The sequence below is a fragment of the Podarcis pityusensis genome, assembly GCF_964106645.2.
Source record: "Podarcis pityusensis genome assembly, chromosome: 6".
NCBI lineage: Eukaryota > Metazoa > Chordata > Lepidosauria > Squamata > Lacertidae > Podarcis > Podarcis pityusensis.
The window spans coordinates 76,156,222-76,176,532 of record NC_138030.1 but is presented as its reverse complement, the minus strand read 5'-3'; the positions used below and the strand labels follow the sequence as shown (position 1 = coordinate 76,176,532).

Here is a 20,311-nt window from a genome sequence, read left to right as displayed (position 1 = left end):
ATCAAGCAGGTGTCTTCACTGTACTCTTTTCAGCACCTGCTAAAAACATTCTTGTTTAGATAAGCCTACCTAGATGCCTAGAAAGTTGTGGTGATTTTAATCTGTTTTAGCATTTTAACTTTCATATGTTTTTAAGTACAGTATTTTATTTATTTATCTTTGAGGGGTTTTTTCATAATCAAGCAGCATATAGATTTTATGAAATAAATAAGAATATTGAAAACTGTGGCAGATGTAGTAAGCTTGATGAAGCACTCTGCAAGTCCATGAAAAAGTTAAGTTAGCTTTTGAACTCATACATTTAAACTTTCTTGTCTCACCTGTAGAAGGAGAAACATATCTATATTCTTTGTAAATGCCATATGGTAACCTTGTATATCCTGGTATAGTATAAAAATAGTCCCATTACCTCCTATTTGCAAGTACTGTTTACTTATATGAACATTTGCTTGAATAAAATAACCTTATTTCTACACCAGAGCCATTTTGCCAAGCTGATTTAAGTGCCAAACTGAAATAACATGCAATCAGATGTTGTAATACAAAGTCCAAAGTAGGTTGCCATATACTTGTTTACATCCTCTCTTCGGTAACCGAGACTCTTCTGCTTTTAGAAGCTAACAAACTATTATTCCTATTATTATTATTAAATAACATTTAATTGGGTTTCATAAACAAGGAACATAGGAACAATAATAATAAACATAGGAAGAATAAATAGACCAAATAGTCTCATGCCCTTTGTATATCACAAAAATATCATAATAAATTTGCAGTAATATCTGCAACATATGGTTCATTATTAGTGGTCAGTGTAGAAGTTCTTGGTTTGTGAATTGGTTTAAACAAAAAACAAAGGAGGGAAAAGCGGAGGTTGGAATTCCCTCAATTAGATCGCTTTCCAATTGGACCTATTGTTTTGAGGTATCATCTAAAATAAAGTGGATGGCATGTCATACTTGGTTAGCAATAAAATATAGTTTCAGGTTTGGGATACCACAGCCTCCTTCCACTGTGGGGAGGTACAGGAGTTTGGCATTTATTTTGAGTCCTTTGCAGGAAAAAATAAATGAATTTAATTTTTTTTCTGCTACCTTCATATCTGGTTGAGTGGGATCCAAAGTGGGAATCATTGGAATAGAAATCACAGTTTTGGTAGATCATCATTTTACCATTGCTAAACTGTTTCTGAGGGTAAAATGGGTGTTGCTCTATTTTTTTCAAATTTTGAAGAATTGTCTGCCATACGGGGGGTTGTTTCGTTAATACAGTCTACTAAGGTTTCTTGTTGCATTTTTTCCTAAATAGCTAAGCATTGTATGACAGAGTCTAATGCAGGGGTCAGCAACCTTTTTCAGCCGTGGGCTGGTCCACCGTCCCTCAGATCATGTGGTGGGGTGGACTATATTTTGAAAAAAATAATGAACAAATTCCTATGCCCCACAAATAACCCAGAGATTCATTTTAAATAAAAGCACACATTCTACTCATGTAAAAACACCAGGCAGGCCCCACAAATAACCCAGAGATGCATTTTAAATAAAAGGACGCATTCTACTCATGTAAAAACACACTGATTCCTGGACTGTCTGTTGGCCGGATTGAGAAGGCGATTGGGCTGCATCAGGCCCACGGCCCTTAGGTTGCCTGCCCCTGGTCTAATGCCTGTGTGTTCTGTGAATGCTTTTTGCATCTTAGGTGGTACACTGAAACATAAAGCTTCCGATTTTGAGAAGTTAACCTGCAGGCCTGTTAGTGTTGCAAAGTTGTTAAGCTCTTGAAGTATGGCTGCTTCCGTGTTCAAGAGGTCAGGTGGGTCATAATAATTAAATCATCAGCAAATAGCCAATCATGCATGTAATGCTCGTGCGTAAGTTGCCGCCACTCCTGGCTAGGTTACCTGGTTAACCCTTTCTGACTGAACAGCCTCCAGCATCGTGACTGTCTCAGTCGCTGGCAGAATCCGTCAGTGGGCGTTTCTTAAACCTTTTCCAGCATAAAAGTTGTTTGACGCCAAGTCTCCTCCTACTCTCCCTGCGCGGAAGTCTTCTGCGCAGGGAGGGTGTGGGCAGCGGAGTACCCGTACTCTCTCCGCTGATCTTAAGCGAAGAGTCTTGGAGCCTCCTCCCCGATTCCCCCACCTGCCCCCCTTCTCCACTGGTGTTACGCTGATTTCCTTCCCCAGCAGATGGGCTGCCTCTCTCCCTACTGGGACCCTCTCCTGCATCCCTTTGGAACCTTCCCTCCGCCTCTAGCTCCGATGGCAGTTCCCTGACAATGCAGTTTTGTTTTTCAGTTTGGACTCTCTTAATGTCTGGTGGTATTCAGAGGCATATAGCTAATGGTTCTAAAGCTAGGATGAACAAAAAGGTAGAGGGTAGACAGCCTTTCTTTGTTACCTGTCAAATCCTTACCAGGGATGAATTTATATTGCTTATTCTGTTGATATATACTATTGTTGTACTGTGTGTTTTGGGTCTATGGACTGCAGTAAAGCTGTGTGTGTGTTTATTCTTACTGTGGCAGAAGATGCAGAGTGTATTTGTTTCATAATGTGTATAAATTTCGGGTCAATTGCAATTTAGATAGAACTGCCAGCAAGTAGTCCCATTCTAGGCAGTCAAAGGCCTTGAGAATGTCCAAGGCCATGACTACCAGTGGGGAAGTTGTCCATATCACATTTGATTATGTTTAAAAGTTTTCTGATTGGTTCGTTGATGTTACAATGGGGAACAAAACCAGCTTGGTCTGGGGCTATTTGTGCAAAAATATATCAGTCCTGTTGACAAGCACTGATGTAAAGATTTTGTAATCCTGGTTAATCAGAGATTGGGCAAAAAGATTTTACCTTCTGCTGGTTTTCAAATGGTTTTAGGATAGTTGCAATCTTGGAGTGGTACCATGTTTTGGGGAGGGGTTCCCTTCTCATTAGGTTGTTAAATAGGCAGCCCATAATGTAATAATGTTTCTTTGAATTGTTTATAAAACTTGGAAGTGAAGCCATCAGGTCCTGAGCCTTTATGTGGTTTTAATTTTTTAATAACAGTCAATTTCTTCAAGGGAGAAGGAACTAACTAAAAAGGTTTTCTTATCATGAGTAAGTGAAGATAATGGGTAAGTTTTCTAAGAAATTATGGATATCAATTTTTATTTGGGGATTGTGTGGTATATAATTTAGAATTAAAGAAGGCAGCCCAAGTCGAGTGTGTTTGTTTGTGTGTGTGTCTATCTTAAAGAAATAAGAATCGGTATATCGTGAGCCATAAATAGTGAAAACGAGCTGCTGAGTGGCAGTTCTTATATAGAAAATGGCTATTTCCAGTCAAAGTAATAATGGACCCAAGTTGTCAAATCTAAGGCTAGGGATCCCTACCATAGCCTTTAGTACCCCTACCACACTACCTACAAATTATTGATCTGGATTCAGGGTTAGAAAGCAAACACCTTTTCTGCAGCAGAAGGACTATCATACAATGGCTGCCCATAACACTAAACTTTTGTTTACCTGACACAAAGGTTTAAAGAGACATGTGGGATCTTCTCTCCCTTGAAGAAGATAAGAAACAGCTTGTGAGGAAAGGATGTGTGTTGTTTGTTGTCCTTCTGGCTGGAGGAAAGAGGCACTTGTTACTGGTGAAAAGATTTGTAGGTGCCTACATTAGGACACCTGTTCTAATTAATCCATTTGTTTACAATGTTTCATCCCAATTTGATGTTGACTTTGATTAGAATGTTGTGCAATTTATTGTTAAGGGCTTTATAGTCTGTATTACCAACTCTCCTGACAAGAGTTTGATCATGATTACCGAGTTCCGTGGGTGTTAAAATGGTGATGCAAACTCAAGCAAGCATATTGACCTTTCCCCTACTGAAAGGAATTTTGCTTGGTTATTACAGTGTAGGAAGTTTGATATTGGTGAACATGAGTCATTCAATAAACTTTACTCTTTGCCCCAATGGCGTTGGGGGAACAAGGTGAAAGTTGAGGGCAGACAACCTGAGAAATACTGTTGTGACCGGCCTGTAAATAGTAGCATTGCATTGTATATGTCCTTGAATGTTTGCAGGTTGCATGTTTCTGAAGCCATTGGGTCTTTCATTTCACTAGAAAGGGGTGGGGAGCCTCAGGGTTGTGTGTCTGGCCCTCAGGACCCTCCCTAGGCCATGATCTCTCCCTGGGACATGTAGCCTCTTCTATGGCCATAACCCCCTCACTGCCTTCACACCCTCCTTGAGTGATGGTCCTTGAACTGGAACGTGTCCTTGAACTATCCATACTATCCATTGCTTGCCTGAATGGAGCGTGTCTGTGCGTGTAAATCTGACTTTTGTGTGTCCGGAATGTAACCTACCATACAAAGGTAAGAGTCAGAGCCATTCCCCCGGAAGGGTTTTATGCGGGAATTTGGCCCTTCAGCTGAAAAAGTTTTCCCACGCCTGCATTAGCGCTAGATGTTCCATGTAAAGATCGAACTGTTTAGTGTTGCCATATTTCAAAAAGTGAAAATAATCCGGACACAAAAGTTGGCGGCTGGGGGGGGGGGAGTTGTTGAGCTTACCGGCTGTATGGTAACCCTAGAACCGTTCTAACTGGGTACCTGTGACAAAAGATTTCGGCAAATACTTCAGATGATTTGTGGAATGGCGTGAGACTTCCTTCTTCCTTAAGGCACATGAAAACTGATCAGTGAAAGGGAGAGTTCACGTCTTGTCTGCTATCAGGAAGCTTAGGCCTTAGTTGACACCTTGAAGACTCTGGCTTTTTTCTTTTTTTAAGTGATGGTCACATTCCACTTCTCTCATAAAAACATAAAAAGTGTCCAACTAGGTCAGACTATGGCTTGGCTTGCACAATGTGGTAATACAAACCATGGCTGACTGGGACTGCATGTGTGTGCTGGCATCTGGAGCAGAACTCGCATCCTAGTCCTTTTAGCTCAGCTCAGTTCATTTTATTTATTTCATAAAATTTATGTACCGTTTGATTGTAAGAAAACCCTCAAAGTGCTTTATGAAAGGTAAAACAGGAAAATCGGGGGGAAATTGCAACCCTACTTTAAAACATACAAAAGTTAAATACTAAAATATATTAAAATGACATCAATGTTCTCAGCATCTGGGTAGGCAGGCACTGAAAAGAGTGCAGTGATTGTCACTTATTGGTGTCAATAGGCAGGGAGTTACAAAGTGCAGGTGCTGTCACACTAAATCAGAGGTTTTCAATCTTTCTGAGTCCACGGCTCCCTTGACAACTAAATTCTTTCTGCGACACCCCTCTGGGGCTCGGGAGCCCAGTTATGTCACCCCTTTATTGCACAACTGGCAGCCTCTCACCCTTTCTTGAATACCCTTCTTTGTGGAGTGCTCCCTCAGCCTCCTCTCCCCTCACCTCTCCTTGGAAATCTTCTGGGCAGCTGCTGCTGCCGCCCCTGGTCTCTGAGCTGCCCCCCCCCGCCCTAAAGACAGGTGCCTCCTCACACTGCCCCATAGGGCCTGGGGCTTGTCTGTCCATTCCCAACAGCAAGGGCTGGCGGACTGGCTGGCTGGGGTCCCTTGCCCGTTTGCTTGCTTACTCCGAGGCCGCTTCAGCTCCTGGCAACCAGCACCCCCTGGCCAGCCCAGTGGCACCATTCGCCTGGGGAGCTTGTAGCCAGGGCTGCTGCAACAAACAGCTGTGCAAGCCTTTTGGAGGCAGAGATGCAAGGGCATCAGAGGAGGGAGGGAAGGAAAGAGAGACAGAGGCTAGGGTTGCCTGTGGCACCCCTGACCATCATTCAAGGCACCCCAGGGTGCCACAGCACTGTACTAAACAATCAAGTTCTTACAAATGCAGAACGGGTGCTGTGTAGCACCTGCAGTAGTGCCCGTTCCACCAATCAAAGCAGTTGCATGATCAGATGTAGGGTGGGGCAAACTCGTAGGTAAAACTGTCCCAAGTTGTTAAGGGCTTTATAAACTAACACCTTGATTGCTAAGCCAAGGTTTGGCTTTGCATGTTGTGCAAACCTGGGACTGTGGTTAAGCTCTCTCCTCGTTATGGTTTGGCTTAGTGTTGTGTGCGGATGCAGTCCCAAGGTCCATCTAGTCCAGCATTCTTTCTTGCAGTCAGGTTCTTTGGGGAAGTATACCTGCAGGCCATGAAGGCGACTGTGGTCTCCCCTGTTTGGCCTCAGCATCCACTCTCAGTCACCATTTTTTCTGGGCTATAGCTAGATTCTTTGTAGTGCTGAAAAGCAGTCCTGCATTTTCTTCCTTTCAGTCTCTCCCAAAAGAATATCATGAGACTTGACTAGCACAGAGGTCTTAGAACATAACTTGCACAAAGGCCTACTGTTTGCTCCTGTGGCTTAATGTTGCATAAATGTGCGGCTCTGTAGCCCAAAGGTTGTATTGTGCAGTGGAATACAAAGAGAGAACAGGAAAAAGGGGAAGATAATACAGTTGGGGTGAGAGTCAAGTTATTATAGTCAGGACTGCAGCTTTTTCATTAATCACTTAGAATCAATGATTCAGAACAGTTTGATCAACTAAAAATGCGCTCCCAGTCAATTCAAGTACTTATAAGAACTGCAGGTGGCAAGTGCTGTCTTGAAAGAGCCATTCCTTCATGTATGAGAAAAAATGTGTTTGTTGTGGACATGCTCAAATCACTGAAAAAGAAAGCTTTGCTTTTATTTAGAACTATTTTTGTTGTACGTAAATTTATTGAGATTTTAACCATTGACTAAATTCAGTCAATTGACTTAAGGTTTTTCTTTAGCTGGCTCACAGCCCTTGTTACAGTGGTTTGTGTATTTTAGCACATTGTTTTCCTAGCGTTTTAAAGTGTTATAGAAGCATCACAAAAGAGGTTTTTGGAGAGTAGTAAGTACCCAACAAGGACAAAATATTCCCAGAAGAAACCGTTGAAGGAATTTGCAGTTGTGGGCAAGTGTCTTGTGTGTACTGTTCTGATGCATAAATCTGTACACTCATTTGCCTGCTGGCAGAAGAAAGCTCTTCTAGGTAAAAGGTAATGTATTACCTTATTACATTACCTTTGCACTTTGATTCCTGTACTTGGCATGCTACACAGATGGAAAAGGAAATGTGGTGGAGCAGCCAAAGGTGTACATTGGCTATTGTAGAAAGAAAATTGTGTTTCCTTAATATAAAAATTTGCTAAAAAGAACTTCATAACAAATTGCAATGACCAGTGCCAGAAACAGAAATGAAATGTTTTGGGGTTCTTGTTTTTTTAAAAAATGAACATGCTTCATTTTGTGGAAACCTGGAATCATACATAGACAGCTTCCTGTCTCAACACTGGTATCAAATGCAGTGTTTCCTTGCCCCCCCCCCCCACCAGTCTAGCCACTGGCACTCAGGGTTCTACTTTCTACCTGGCTATAGCAACTTGGGTGGAATTTGTAGGAAAAGGAGAAGAAATGCCTCCACTTTGTCAATCCTCCTTCCTCTCCCAGGAACTTTCTAAGAAGAGAAGGGAGGGGAGAACAATGATAACAGAGAGAGTGACCCGATACCACCTGCACAAACAGTCCTGGGAAAGGGCTGTGGGACATCTTGCCATCTTGTTTCCAGTCTCTGGAAAGGATTAGTTGAAGGAGACCCTTGGGACTTTGGGAGCCCTCACCACTTTGGGTCACCTGTCTTAACAGACAAAGCCTCTGATCAGCAGTGACGTTGCGCAGTGTCACAAATTGCACTTGCTTATAGCTTGCGCTGCATGCACCCCTGCCCAAATTTAGATGGAGAGGATGGAGTGTCTGGGACCAGCAGAGATGGTCCCACAAAGTACTGGTCCTGTATTACTTTATGAAGCAACTGAGCCCTGTGTTGCTAGGGTGGTGTGTGGCGGGCTTCAGTGTGTTGCAGCATGTGTATGAGTTGCAGTGTGGAGCAGTGTTTTAGGGGTAGTGTTGGGGATCTCAGTGTAGGGCAGAGTTGGTGTTCAATGTAGGTCAGAGTTTGGGAGCGTAGGTTGTGGTTTGTGGGCAGGGCCGGATTTAGGTTTGATGATGCCCTAAGCTACTGAAGGTAATGGGGCCCTTTATATGTCAAGCTGTCCTTTGTCAACAACAAATTGTCACTGTTTTCTTTGTTGAATATATGCTATATGGTAATTTATGGACCTAATAGGTCCATACACAACACAAAACACTGTTGCTGTATGTAGGTTTTATTTTATTTGTTTTTTATCTTGTATTTTGGAAATGTACATCCAGTTTTTCCCCCCTTTAATTTTTTTTGGGGGCCCCAAGAGAGTGGGGCTCTAAGCTATAGCTTGTTTAGCTTATACATAAATCTGGCACTGGTTGTGGGGTGTGGGCACCTCTAGTGATTTGATTTCTTGAGCAACTGAACACATGACATCCAAACAGAGGTTGGATGGCCATCTGTCATGTATGCTTTAGTTGAGATTCCTTCATTGCACAGAGATCCCCTCTGTGTCCCTTCCAGGTCTATGATTCTATCTCACATCTATGCATTGCCGCAGTCATTCTCTCTCCCCACATGTTGTGAAATTAAATACTGGAAGAGAATGGCAATTTACTCTTGGCAGACTTTCCTTGGGCAGGGGAACTTCTGAGTGTGGTGTTCACTATGGGATGTGGACGTATGTATATGGTTGCAGTATGAGTGGGTTGCATGCATGTTGTAGATGTGGTTCTTCCATGACAATTTGTTAAGTTTCTAAATGTTTCCACGGACCCAGAAAGGTGGTTGAACCCTTTTGTAACCACTGTACCACTCTGTGATACAGTTTTTCATGATACTGTGGTACCTTGATTTAAGAACAGTCCTGTTTACAAATGATTCGGTTTACGAATTCCGCAAAACCGGAAGTAGTGTCCTGGTTTGCGAACTTTACCTCCGTCTAAGAACCGAATCCGAACGGTGTAAGGGCACTGGCAGCGGGAGGCCTCATTAGGGAAAGCGCGCCTCGGTTTAAGAACAGTTTCGGTTTAAGAACGGGCTTCTGGAACAGATTAAGTTTGTAAACCGAGGTACCACTGTATGTACATAGTCATTGGACATAGCATCTAGTAGGTTACTCTGTCTGCAAACACTTCAGTCCTTGCAGGATTTTAGCTTTACTTTTGCTTTCAGCCACGTGCAACACATTTTTCCAGAACTTTTTTCATATATTTTAATGGGGCTGGAAAACCTGAATAATTTGAACCACTGATCAAAACTTCACAAAACCAGTGGCATTCACTCCCACGGGAAGCAGTGATAGGATGGCTTTCAAAGATTGGATGGCTTTAAAAGAGGATTAGGCTAATTCACGGACAGTAAGGCTGTCCATCATCATCATCATTTTATTTGTATGCCGCCTATCCATAGTTGAAACAATGCTCAAGGCTACTAGCCATGATGGCTACTCTCTACCTCCATGGTTGGAGGCAGTAGTGATGGAAATCCCAGGAAGACAGTGTGTTGTTGCACTTGGGTTCTGCTGGGGGGTTTGCCACAGGCATCTGGTTGGCCGCTGCGAGACTCTTGCTCGACTAGATGGGAAATTGGTCTGATTAAACAGGCTTTCCTCGTGTTTTTTAAAATTGGTACCAAACTTCCAAGTATTGTGCCCTTTGGTAGAATTATAACTTCTGGCTCTCTCTTAGACTAAAGACCCTTTAATGGAAAAAAAGGCCTTCCAACAGCTATACAGTGGTACCTCGGGTTAAGTACTTAATTCGTTCTGGAAGTCCGTTCTTAACCTGAAACTGTTCTTAACCTGAAGCACCACTTTAGCTAATGCGGCCTCCCGCTGCTGCCATGCCGCCGCCACACAATTTCTGTTCTCATTCTGAAGCAAAGTTCTTAACCTGAGGTACTATTTCTGGGTTAGCGGAGTCTGTAACCTGAAGCGTATGTAACCCAAGGTACCACTGTATCTTGATTAGCAGTGTAACCTTATATGTGCAGTACTGTGCTAAGAAGTAGATTCTACCAAGTCCAATGGGGATTTCTCCCACCTAAGGGAGTATAGGATTGCTGCCTAAATGGGAGTAAAGGATCTCATTGTGTTCGTAACTGAGTTGCACATTGTAGGCGACATTGTCAGAAATAACCTGTGAACTGGTGCCACACCTAGTGAATCAGGTTGTACTAGAATGATTAACTGTGCGTCTTGTACTTTTAATCCTTTAAAGATTACTGCCGTAATTCCCCCAGGCAGGAATTTTAAGTTACAGCTAGTGCTGTTCTAGCCTAACCTTGTCTGTCCCTGCGCATCATGCTCATACACACATGTGTGGATGCTGGGGTGGGGGCAATACCAGCAGGGTGTAATTTACAGAGATAGTAAATGTCCCACCCCAACTCTATAATCTTTATATGGAACACATAAATGATTATAACATGTGAGCAAGGGCTGAGACCTCAAAGGAACTTTCAATGCTCAGTTGTCCAAATTATTTTTCTCATTAATAACGTTGATTTTTGTTTGTGTTCTTAAGTAATTTATAAACACCCCTTAGGTATTCAAAATCTTTGAGCATTCTATGGTAACGGCTTCTTTTGGATCATAGCTCTTGGATAATATATATCCAGGACAGGGGGGAATATGTCAATGAAAATTACCTTTCTGCAAAAAAACAAACAAACCACAACCCGACAGTGCTAATTTGTGCTTTCTGCCCCCACTACCCTGAACACAATCAGGAGACCAACTTACCAGCCACAATGTATTTCATGTCCTTTTTTGCCCTCAAATCTCACCTATTTAGGCTGATAATGCTTATCTCAAGACTTACAATGTAGAACCATTAAAATCCAGAAATATTCTTGCAGCTGTTTATGCCAATTTTGTAAAATTAGACACTGAAGCCCATATGAATCCTGTGGTCGCTTCTGATAACTGTCCACCTGAAAGTGTGGGGTTCAGGTTGCAGGTTTCAATACCTTTTTAAAGAATAGACTCTTTCCTGGTAGTAATGGGAGTTGTAAGGATTTATAACTTTTTTTCCAGTCCAGCACAGGAGTAAATTAGTCAGGTGTCTACAGTACATGAAGATAGCAGAAATAATGTCATTGATATGAAAAGGTTTCCAGCAGAATATTTGGCCGCGTTAATGTTGCTAGCTTTTATGCTGAATAATTGAATTTTATACTAGAATTACATACCATGACAAAACAACAACAAAACCAGGGTGGCAAAGGGGAATTCATAAAGGATGTATTTCCTCTGTGGTTGAAAATCGGCTTCTGTATACTTTATGCTAAACTTTCATTTCCAAAAAACTGCTGTGTATTACTCTTGCTCTACCTAGTAAAGAAACAATTTAAGGTTTTTGATATTTTTATATGATGTGTTTTGAATAACTCTTCCTCTGAACCAAGAAAATAACTAAAATAATTATTCTGTTTGCAGAAAGAAAAGTGGAAAAACATTACCTGGCAATGAGGTGAGTCTTACTAAATTTGGCAATGTTAATGCAGATTAGGTGGTTGCTAAAATCTAGTAATTCCACCGAACAGCTCAATAAATTGCTTTGAAGTACAGTCTTTGTTCAGTTCAGTAAACAATAGTTTAGAAAAGGGGTTATTTACCTAGATTTTCCTGTTGCTTTTGAGTGGGGCCGGTAGATTCACAGTGCAATTCTATACATGTCTGCTTGGAAGTAAGTTTCATTAAGTTCATGGGGCTTCTTCTCAGGTATGTGAATATAGGATCTTGGCACAATTGGAGTAAATCATCTAAAATATCAATGTGGCTTTTCTGCAGTGTTTGCAAATGAAAATACTTTGGATAAATTTGTATCAGTTAACATTAATAAAATCAAGAAGGCATTCTAGAGCGTTTTGTACAGACAAGAGAAAGTATGTTTAAATGGTGCTAATGCTTGAGCACCATACCTTTCTTTTCCTAGCACTCTGAAATATATTAAATAATATTGGCCAGTGTGGTGTAGTGGTTAAGAGCGGTAGTCTCCTAATCTGGGGAACCGGGTTCGCGTCTCCGCTCCTCCACATGCAGCTGCTGGGTGACCTTGGGCCAGTCACACTTCTGTGAAGTCTCTCAGCCCCACTCACCTCACAGAGTGTTTGTTGTGGGGGAGGAAGGGAAAGGAGAATGTTAGCCGCTTTGAGACTCCTGAAGGGGAGTGAAAGGCGGGATATCAAATCCAAACTCTTCTTCTTCTTCTTCTTTTTCTTCCTTGTCCATGTTTCGTAAAGCAAACATTATTGATGCTTTTTTGCTTAGTTTGTTTACCGCTGGGTGACTTTTCCCCATCTAGCTTTAGTTTGGAAATATTGCAAAATGTGAGATGCCTATGTGTGTTGTTCAATTCTGCTTCTGATGTATAGAAGGGCCATGCACCTGTGGGTTTCGATGCCAGGATAAAGAGAGATTATTAATCCTTCCTCCTCTCCATGCAGTTTACACCTGCAATGAGCAGCAGAATAATTGTTTGGAAGAAAGCACCCAGACTTCCTGTGTGAGATATCAGGATAGACCAGGCATCCCCAAACTCGGCCCTCTAGCTGTTTTGGGACTACAATTCCCATCATCCCTGACCACTGGTCCTGTTAGCTAGGGATGATGGGAGTTGTAGTCCCAAAACAGCTGGCAGGCTGAGTTTGGGGATGCCTGGGATAGACTGCTTGCTTACTCATGAGTTGATCAGATTGGAAGTGCTGTAGCCCACTGCTTCTTGAAGTAGAACCTTCTCCAGCTAGGTCCTCTTCAGCATTTTATTGGGTGTGCATTGGCCGGCAAGAATCTTATGCGGCAAACTGGAGCATCCAAGCTATTGGATCCATTCATGAGTAAGCATCGGTGACTGCAGGCAAACATTGTCCTCTTTGAAAAATGGAAGCTTATGTAGTATTTGGCAGATTTAGGGTTCCAACAGCAATTCATGTAGAATGGGTTGACTGTTTCAGAGTGATTAAAATACAGTTGTTTGCATGGAATCTAAGACTGTGCTGTCAGTTGACCAATATGGAATGCAAAAAGAAAACAGCAAGATAATTGTATTGTGTTATCTTTTCATGTGCAGAAAGAAGTCAAGAAAGAACGAGCTGTAGTAGACAGAGTATTTTTTGCGAGAATACGACAAATCCTGAGAGTTATGGTCCCTAGAACATTTTGTAAAGAGGTAAGCTGCAAATGAAGAACAATCAGCCTGTCTAATTATGTTGCTTTTACCTGTCACCATGATTCTAATAATCTGATCACTTTCTGATGTCATTTATATCAAACTGTTTTCCATGCAGCCTTTTCAGTTACCAGAATTAAGTTGGGCTCAGAGTAATGGCTTACAATATGCATTTTAGCCTCAAATTGATGGGTTTCAATATACATTATTTCTCATGTATCTGATGACTTAAAAATTGATGACACAAAAACTTTTAAAAAAACTTTTTAAAAATAGTTTTTATTGAAGATTTTTTTTGTGTTACTAGCAAATAAACAAAAAAAGAAAAAGTACATATAGTGTCTCCACTTTCAAATCATAGTCTTTTTCACAGATTGTTTGCATTCAGCACAACAAGACAATGACTTATCCCACTCAACACCATATGAATTGATATGGCTATGCAAGCCGCCCTCCTGCCCTGCACACATACAAACAAACCTGACTGCAACCAACTGAATATAACCAACGAAGCTCTGGACCTCCAATCTCTCACAGTGCCAACAAAAATAAATATAGATATGTAAAGAACCTACTGACGTGATGCTGACACAAAAACCCTGCACGAACACTATGCAATAGAACTAAATATCATTATCCCCTCCCCACAGTCTCTCTCCCCCATTTTCTCTTTTCTTTCTCTTTCCCCCCAACTGCATAATATTTATGACACCTTATTCCTATGTCATTGAATATCTATTGAGAACATCAAGAAAATTGGGAATTACAGACCTGCTGTGAGAACTGAGTCTCATAAATATGGGACACATCAGTGGCTATAGATCAGATTTGCATAAGATGGTTTCTAGGATTTTTCTTTAGCATGGCCTTCTGTTTAATCCAGGTTAAAATGTTTTTCAGCTTTTTATTTAATTTCACAGCATTGCGTCCAGATTTGCCCTTCCAAGAATGAAAGGGTCCTTCTATTCCAGTGGGGAAATCCAGTGAGGGGAGGGGGAGACAATTTGTGCCAATACCCCTTCTACCTGTAGCCCCCAACACTGCCTCTAAGACTTTTCTGAAGGGTCTCCCAACCCTTTAGAGCAGCATAGTTCAGGGAGGGGGTGGAACAGCCTTTTCCAGCGCACAGGGAGAAAGGGAGTCCGCTAAGATTGTTTTACATAGCATCTCATGGGTAGAGATTTGCCTAGAGGCAGTCTGGATCCAACACATAGACATTTACTGGCCTTTTTCTTAAAAGAAACTTTTCCTGAGTCTCTGGTGAAGGCCAACTGTAACTCAGGGGCATGGGAGCCACCAGAAGTTTCCAGTCAGAGGATCTTAGTGATCAAGGTGGAGCATAAGGAATCAGGCGGTCCTTAAGGTATTTTGGATGAAAGTTATTTAGGGCTTTGTGGATTAACACAAGTACCTTGAACTAAATGACTAAAATTTGTGCCCTGTCCTTTGTAATTGAAGAAAGACTCTAGGCTGTTTGTAGAAAACTCATTAAGGAATGATCATCTGTGAACACTGACAACTCACTTTACTTTTACTAGACAGGTTATTTGGTACTTATTGCCATGATGCTGATACTTCGCACATACTGTGATATTTGGATGATTCAGAATGGAACTGTTATTGAGAGGTAAGCATTCCATATTTGATCCCTGCATGATATACTCATGTGACATATAAGATTGCAATAACTAGGGACAAAGGTTGCATAAAATGGATTGGCAGTTGACTTAGATTTAAAAAGATAATGGGATGGGAAGGTAAATTATTGTTCCTGCTGTGAGAATGAACCAAAAAGAGTGTCTGGCTCTTATTTCTCTTCTCATTCTCTCTTGTAGCTGTGTGGGAGAGAAGCTGTGAATTCTAAATTAACCACAGTTTGATCATGACCTGTTCGTACTATCAATAGTTAAAAGAAATCTCAATTTACAGAGTTCAGAGGTCATGGGGAACTGTGACTAGTTTAAATTCAAATGCAGATGTTTTCAGGTTCTTCTCACATTGAGGAGGGGAATGCCTGGGCTCGAGGCTTGTCACAGCTCATTCTGGTAGCAGGAAACCATGCCTTCCCTCTGGCCCTGTTTGCATATAATAGCTTATCATTGTTTGGTGCTATTTATCCAAGCTGGAACAAGACTAAGCACAGCTTCATCACCCTCCCACGTGAACCTGAATGAAACTTTGGCTTGCATAATCTCCTGCTCTCGTGTGTTTTGTTTCACTTTTTCAGACACCTGGTTTTGCATACGAATCAGAGACTGTGGTTTAAAACATGTTACTTAAACATTCCAGATTTATCCCCTGTGGCTTGAAGCTGGCTTGTTTTGAAGAATACAAAACAGAGTTTGTTTTAAACCACAACAGCCAGTTCCTACACCACAAGCTGAGATTACATGACAGGGAAATTAAACGCTGCAGAAGTACTTGTTTCAGATGCTGGGGGAGCACAAGTCTTTGCTCAGGCTTGTTCTAGATTATGCATCTCTCACTAAACCATGGTTTAGTGTGTTGCGCAAAGGGGACTGATACATCCATTATGCAGTCAGTGGCTTAGCTCATACGTCTCATTAAACCATAGTTAAAAACTTAAGTATGCTTAATGGGAATGAGTAGCATGCTGTGTGTGTCTGCTGAACAGTTCATCCTCGTTCATCTTCATTCATCGACTTGTGCTGCCACCACACCACTGTGAAAAGAGTCAGAGTTGTTGTGATGTCTGAATCTGGTTTCTTAGATTGTCTTTCTCCAAATACAAAGTGTGAGCATAAAGCGTGAACAAACTACGACACTGAGTTTGGACGTCATGACAAGCCAGACCATCTTGTTTCCCATCAACATGGCATGAGCAGGAGACTGTTCAGCATCATGCTGCACATTCGCATTACAGCATAGTTTAACTATAGTTTAATGTAACAATATCCAATATGGTCCATCCTCCCCAGATATGTGGGACTACAACTCCCATCATCCTTGGCTATTAACTATGCCTGGTTGGAGTCGATGGAAGTTCTGGTCCATGGCATCTCAAGGGGGGTGGGGTGGAATGTTAGCTACTGATTTAATGTGATGTGTGAACCAGGCCAATGTAGTTATAATTGTCACGAGTGAAAGCTCAATCCAAGCAAACAATTAGTTTTCTCTGACAGTTGATAGGATACTGGTAGCGGGGAGGGACCAATTTGTGGCAATTTTCCTATTTGTTGTACAAAATATAATCCAGGATAATTTATTTCTGTGGTGTGTAATCTGCAAATAAAATGCAGTCTTGTAGGCAGAAGTGATATTCAGAGACTTTCTGTGTTTTAAAAGAAGAGGAATGTGTTTGAGTTTTGGTTTCTTGTTTGGGTTTCATAATACAAAAAATGAACCAATTGTACACAAAATACCATTTGACTTTATTATTTTTATCTTGCACATTTAGTTCTCTGCTAAATCGGTTGCATGTCTGTCATGTCAGCAGTAATGATTATTGATATAGTGGTACCTCGGTTTTCGAACGTCTCCGTTGACTAACGTTTCAGTTTTTGAACGCCGTATACCCGGAAGTAAATGCTTCCATTTTTGAACATGCCCAGGAAGTCATGCCACGCAACTTCCATACTGAGTTTTCTGTATCAAGTTTTCTTTATTGACACTTCTGTATTGAGTTTTCAGTTTTTGAATGTTTCAGAACTCGAACGGTCTTCTAGAACAGATTACGTTCGAAAACCGAGGTACCACTGTACACTGTAAAAATATATAATAACTCTCGTTAGCAGAGCTGTTAAATTATGTACATTTTTTCTTGCAGTGCAATCGTAAGCAGGGATCTGTCGCTATTCAAGAAATCCTTTTTTAAATTTGTAGTTTCCATTCCACTGGTAAACAGATATTGTTAATATTAGCATGCACCTGTTACATTTATGCTGTGATAACTGACGCATAACTGAAGCAATTAGCTTTTTCCTTCCAGTTTATGTCTTCCGAAATTTAGTTTGAATAACGTCAACTAAATTGTACAGTTTATGGTGCTCCTGTGGCTTTTCCATTTTCTTTATTTTAATTGCTTCAGAATGTATGGTCTTACAAGTTGTACTGAATGGTGTCGGTTATCTTCACTGTTGCTTTCTACCTCTTCCAAAGTAAACCCCTTTGCCTAGGTAGAAGAGAGAACAAAGTAAACAATTCCCCAGGCTCTCTTCAGTTCTCATTCTAGATCAAGGCATTACCAAATGGTCAGAACTTCTCTGTCCTCACTAGATTTTTAAACCCTTGTCACCATTCACCTACCCATTCCTGACTTTGCCCTCTCCCCACCCTCCACTGTTTTTGGTTTCTCCTCACATTTTTTTTGGGGGGGGGGAGGGGAACACACCTTTCTTCATTTCTAATCCTGCTAATCAAAACATTTGGGCTCAGTGGGCCAAAAGCTATTTATTTATTTCCAAAGGAAACGAAACTGCCTCTTCAAGTGGTAGCCCATTATACCTCCTTCCTCCCCCCATCCCAGTGTCCTGAGGTCATTGGGATGCATATTTCTTTGTGAACAGAAGCTGAACGATAGAGAATGAGGAGAGGACATGCGGACATAGTGATAAGTTGGGCAACTGTACATCGTGGAGGGGTGGAATTCAACACTGAGCTTGTTTGGTGACAGCCCTATTGTTTCCTTCCATGGAGAGAGAAAGCTTCCTGGAAGACCTGCAGCCCTCCCCATGTTAACAGCCTCTGTAGTTAGTTGTTTTAGAGCTGCAGTGGAAACACGGAGAAGGGTTTCGGTAGACCAGCTGTTGCTTTGTTGGCAGATGTGGAAACGCATCTGTATGCCTGTATGGTGGAACTAGAGTCCTGCTGCTTTCTTTGTTGAACTTCTTGTCCTGTGTTCACCTTAAATGGCTTTCTACTTTGCCTTCATGGAACCATTGTGGGATGGGCTTTGCTTCCCTTACGCCTAACATTTTGCATGTGGTGGTTTGCAGTGCTATCATTGGCCGCAGCAGAAAAGATTTCAAGAGGTACTTGTTCAACTTCATCGCTGCTATGCCTGCTGTAAGTGTTGACATCGCTTTTGTAAACGTGACCAATTCCAACTTCTCAGATGAGCTCCAAAATTAGCTCTTGTGTTTTAAAAATTGAAATGGCATGTTATTTTCTTTTTTAAAAAAAACCCCCAAAAACTTGCGCATGCATCTAGGGTCATAATTAATCCCAAAGGGCTGTAAGAAATATATAATCCTTTAACTTAAAGGCAGTGAGATAAATTTGACTCCAGTTTAAAGGTTGAGGGTGTGTGTGAAATACTCCACATCCAGAGTATTTAGGGGTATAAGTAATTTTTTTTTAAATGCAGAAGGCAGCTAAGATGAAGAAATGTTAGCTATTCATGTTAGTTTATATTCATCCCTCTGCAAGATTTTTAGTTGAAGAAAAATGTACATAAATATGGTATTGGCAACTGGTGAGAAGTGGTCATTAGAGATCCAAGGAGGGCAGGGAGGAAAGAAAAACAACTTTATAAATTTTCTTTTTTAAGAAATAGAAGTAGAAACCTTCTTAAGTGTCTTTCATCTTTTTCCTAACATACGACTCTGTTGGCATTTTTGGCCTCAAGGTCAGATGAGAAAGTGCTTTTTACGTTTTGTAGAAAAATGCATTCTTGTTCTAGAGTGTTGTGACTGCAAAAAATATAGACAGGCATTTGTGTATACAGAGCAGTTAGATTAATAACTCAAACTTGGTGGAAAGCCTCAACAACCTTTCCACCCTTCTAAAATTCATAAATAGCATACTGTGTGTAGCTCCCCCCATTAAACAGCTGAATGACATCCAATAAGCCCTTATCAAGAAATTGAGTTTATTTGTAAATCAAGATAATACCCATATACATTTTCTCTTGTTTGAGCTACTTGTTTAAGATGTCTACATTATTATAATATGAATACTGTGATAAAACATTAAAGTAATATGTTTCAACATAAATATAACTGAATATGTTCCAACATAAAAATAACTGAATAGTCCTTCCTTCTGATGAAGTACATGCACTTTTCAGCCTTTAAACAGTGATATCACTTTGTGGCTGCAGGATTTAGACTAGGGATGCCACATGTAGTTGATGGATCAGATTACTAATCAATTTAATAATATATTTAAGAGTACTTGGACTTGAAATGGTGTCCCTAATTCACAGATGAGCAGATTCGCCATTTGCAGATGGCAAGTGCCATCTTAAAACAGCCGTTCTCTCCGATATGTGAGAGAAGAGGGCATGATTCAATGACACCTGTGTGCATCATCCAAAAGAATAGAGCATGGCTTGTATACAAAGGTGGTGTTCTACTAGTGGAAAACTTCACTGCTCATTAAAGAGCTGTTTCTGACCTTAGGGGAAAGTGCTGTATGAGAAATGCAGCCCCAAATCCAATATAACCTCTTCCATTTCTGGAAACTCTTGCACAACCAACCATAAATAAATAAATCATAAAAACAAAACAAACCCCATAACAGACACAGGAAGCTTTGGCAGCACACTGGTAACAAAACAACACCATTTGAATCCAGGAGTGGATAATCTTTGGCCCTCCAGATGTTGCTGAACTGCAACTCCTATCAGCCCTAGTAGACATAGTCAGTGGAAAGTTTTCTATTTCCTTACATGATATTTCGTGGAAATGGCACTAATACACCTTCCACTCAGTTCTCTGGATCCAAGCTGGTGTTGTTGTTTATAACTATTTTGAATACAAATTTGTGTAGGCTGACAACACGATCCCATGCATGATGCTCAAAGGTAATTCCTACTGAGTTTATTGAAGCATACTTCTGAGTAATCTTATATGGGATTGCAGCCCAAGATTTATTCAATTGGGCGATGATCCTGGTTTTTAATATGCCATCTGAGCTAACCTAAGGTGGAGGGTTTCATGCAGCTTAGACTTTGCCCTCTTACTGATGCGAAGAAGCAATCCTTATTTAACTTATTTGAGTTTGTGTAACATTATACTGCTCTGTTCATAGATCTCCCTGGTGAACAACTTCTTGAAGTATGGGCTAAACGAGCTTAAGTTGTGTTTCCGTGTTCGACTCACCAAGTACCTATATGAGCAATATCTTCAGTAAGTGACTAATTTCCCTCCCTCCAGTATTTTTAATGATTTAATATAAATTTAAATTTAAACCAGTCTTAAATCATGTGCTTAATTGTTAAAAATGCTATCAGTTATTTA

General features: G+C 40.9%; 1 protein-coding gene across 2 annotated transcripts in view; it reads left to right on the top strand.

The window, feature by feature from the left end:
- The window catches only part of ABCD3 (ATP binding cassette subfamily D member 3), a 48,947-nt gene that overhangs the window by 3,575 nt on the left and 25,061 nt on the right, over window positions 1-20,311 (top strand). The window contains exons 2-6 of one of the 2 annotated variants that reach the window (XM_081008646.1): window positions 11,378-11,411; window positions 13,011-13,109; window positions 14,648-14,736; window positions 16,897-16,966; window positions 20,103-20,200. In XM_081008646.1, coding sequence (XP_080864772.1) covers window positions 11,378-11,411; window positions 13,011-13,109; window positions 14,648-14,736; window positions 16,897-16,966; window positions 20,103-20,200 — 390 coding nt within the window. Of the gene's footprint in view, window positions 1-11,377; window positions 11,412-13,010; window positions 13,110-14,647; window positions 14,737-16,896; window positions 16,967-18,064; window positions 18,135-20,102; window positions 20,201-20,311 lie in introns of both variants that reach the window. The other variant, XM_081008645.1, reaches the window with a different exon arrangement.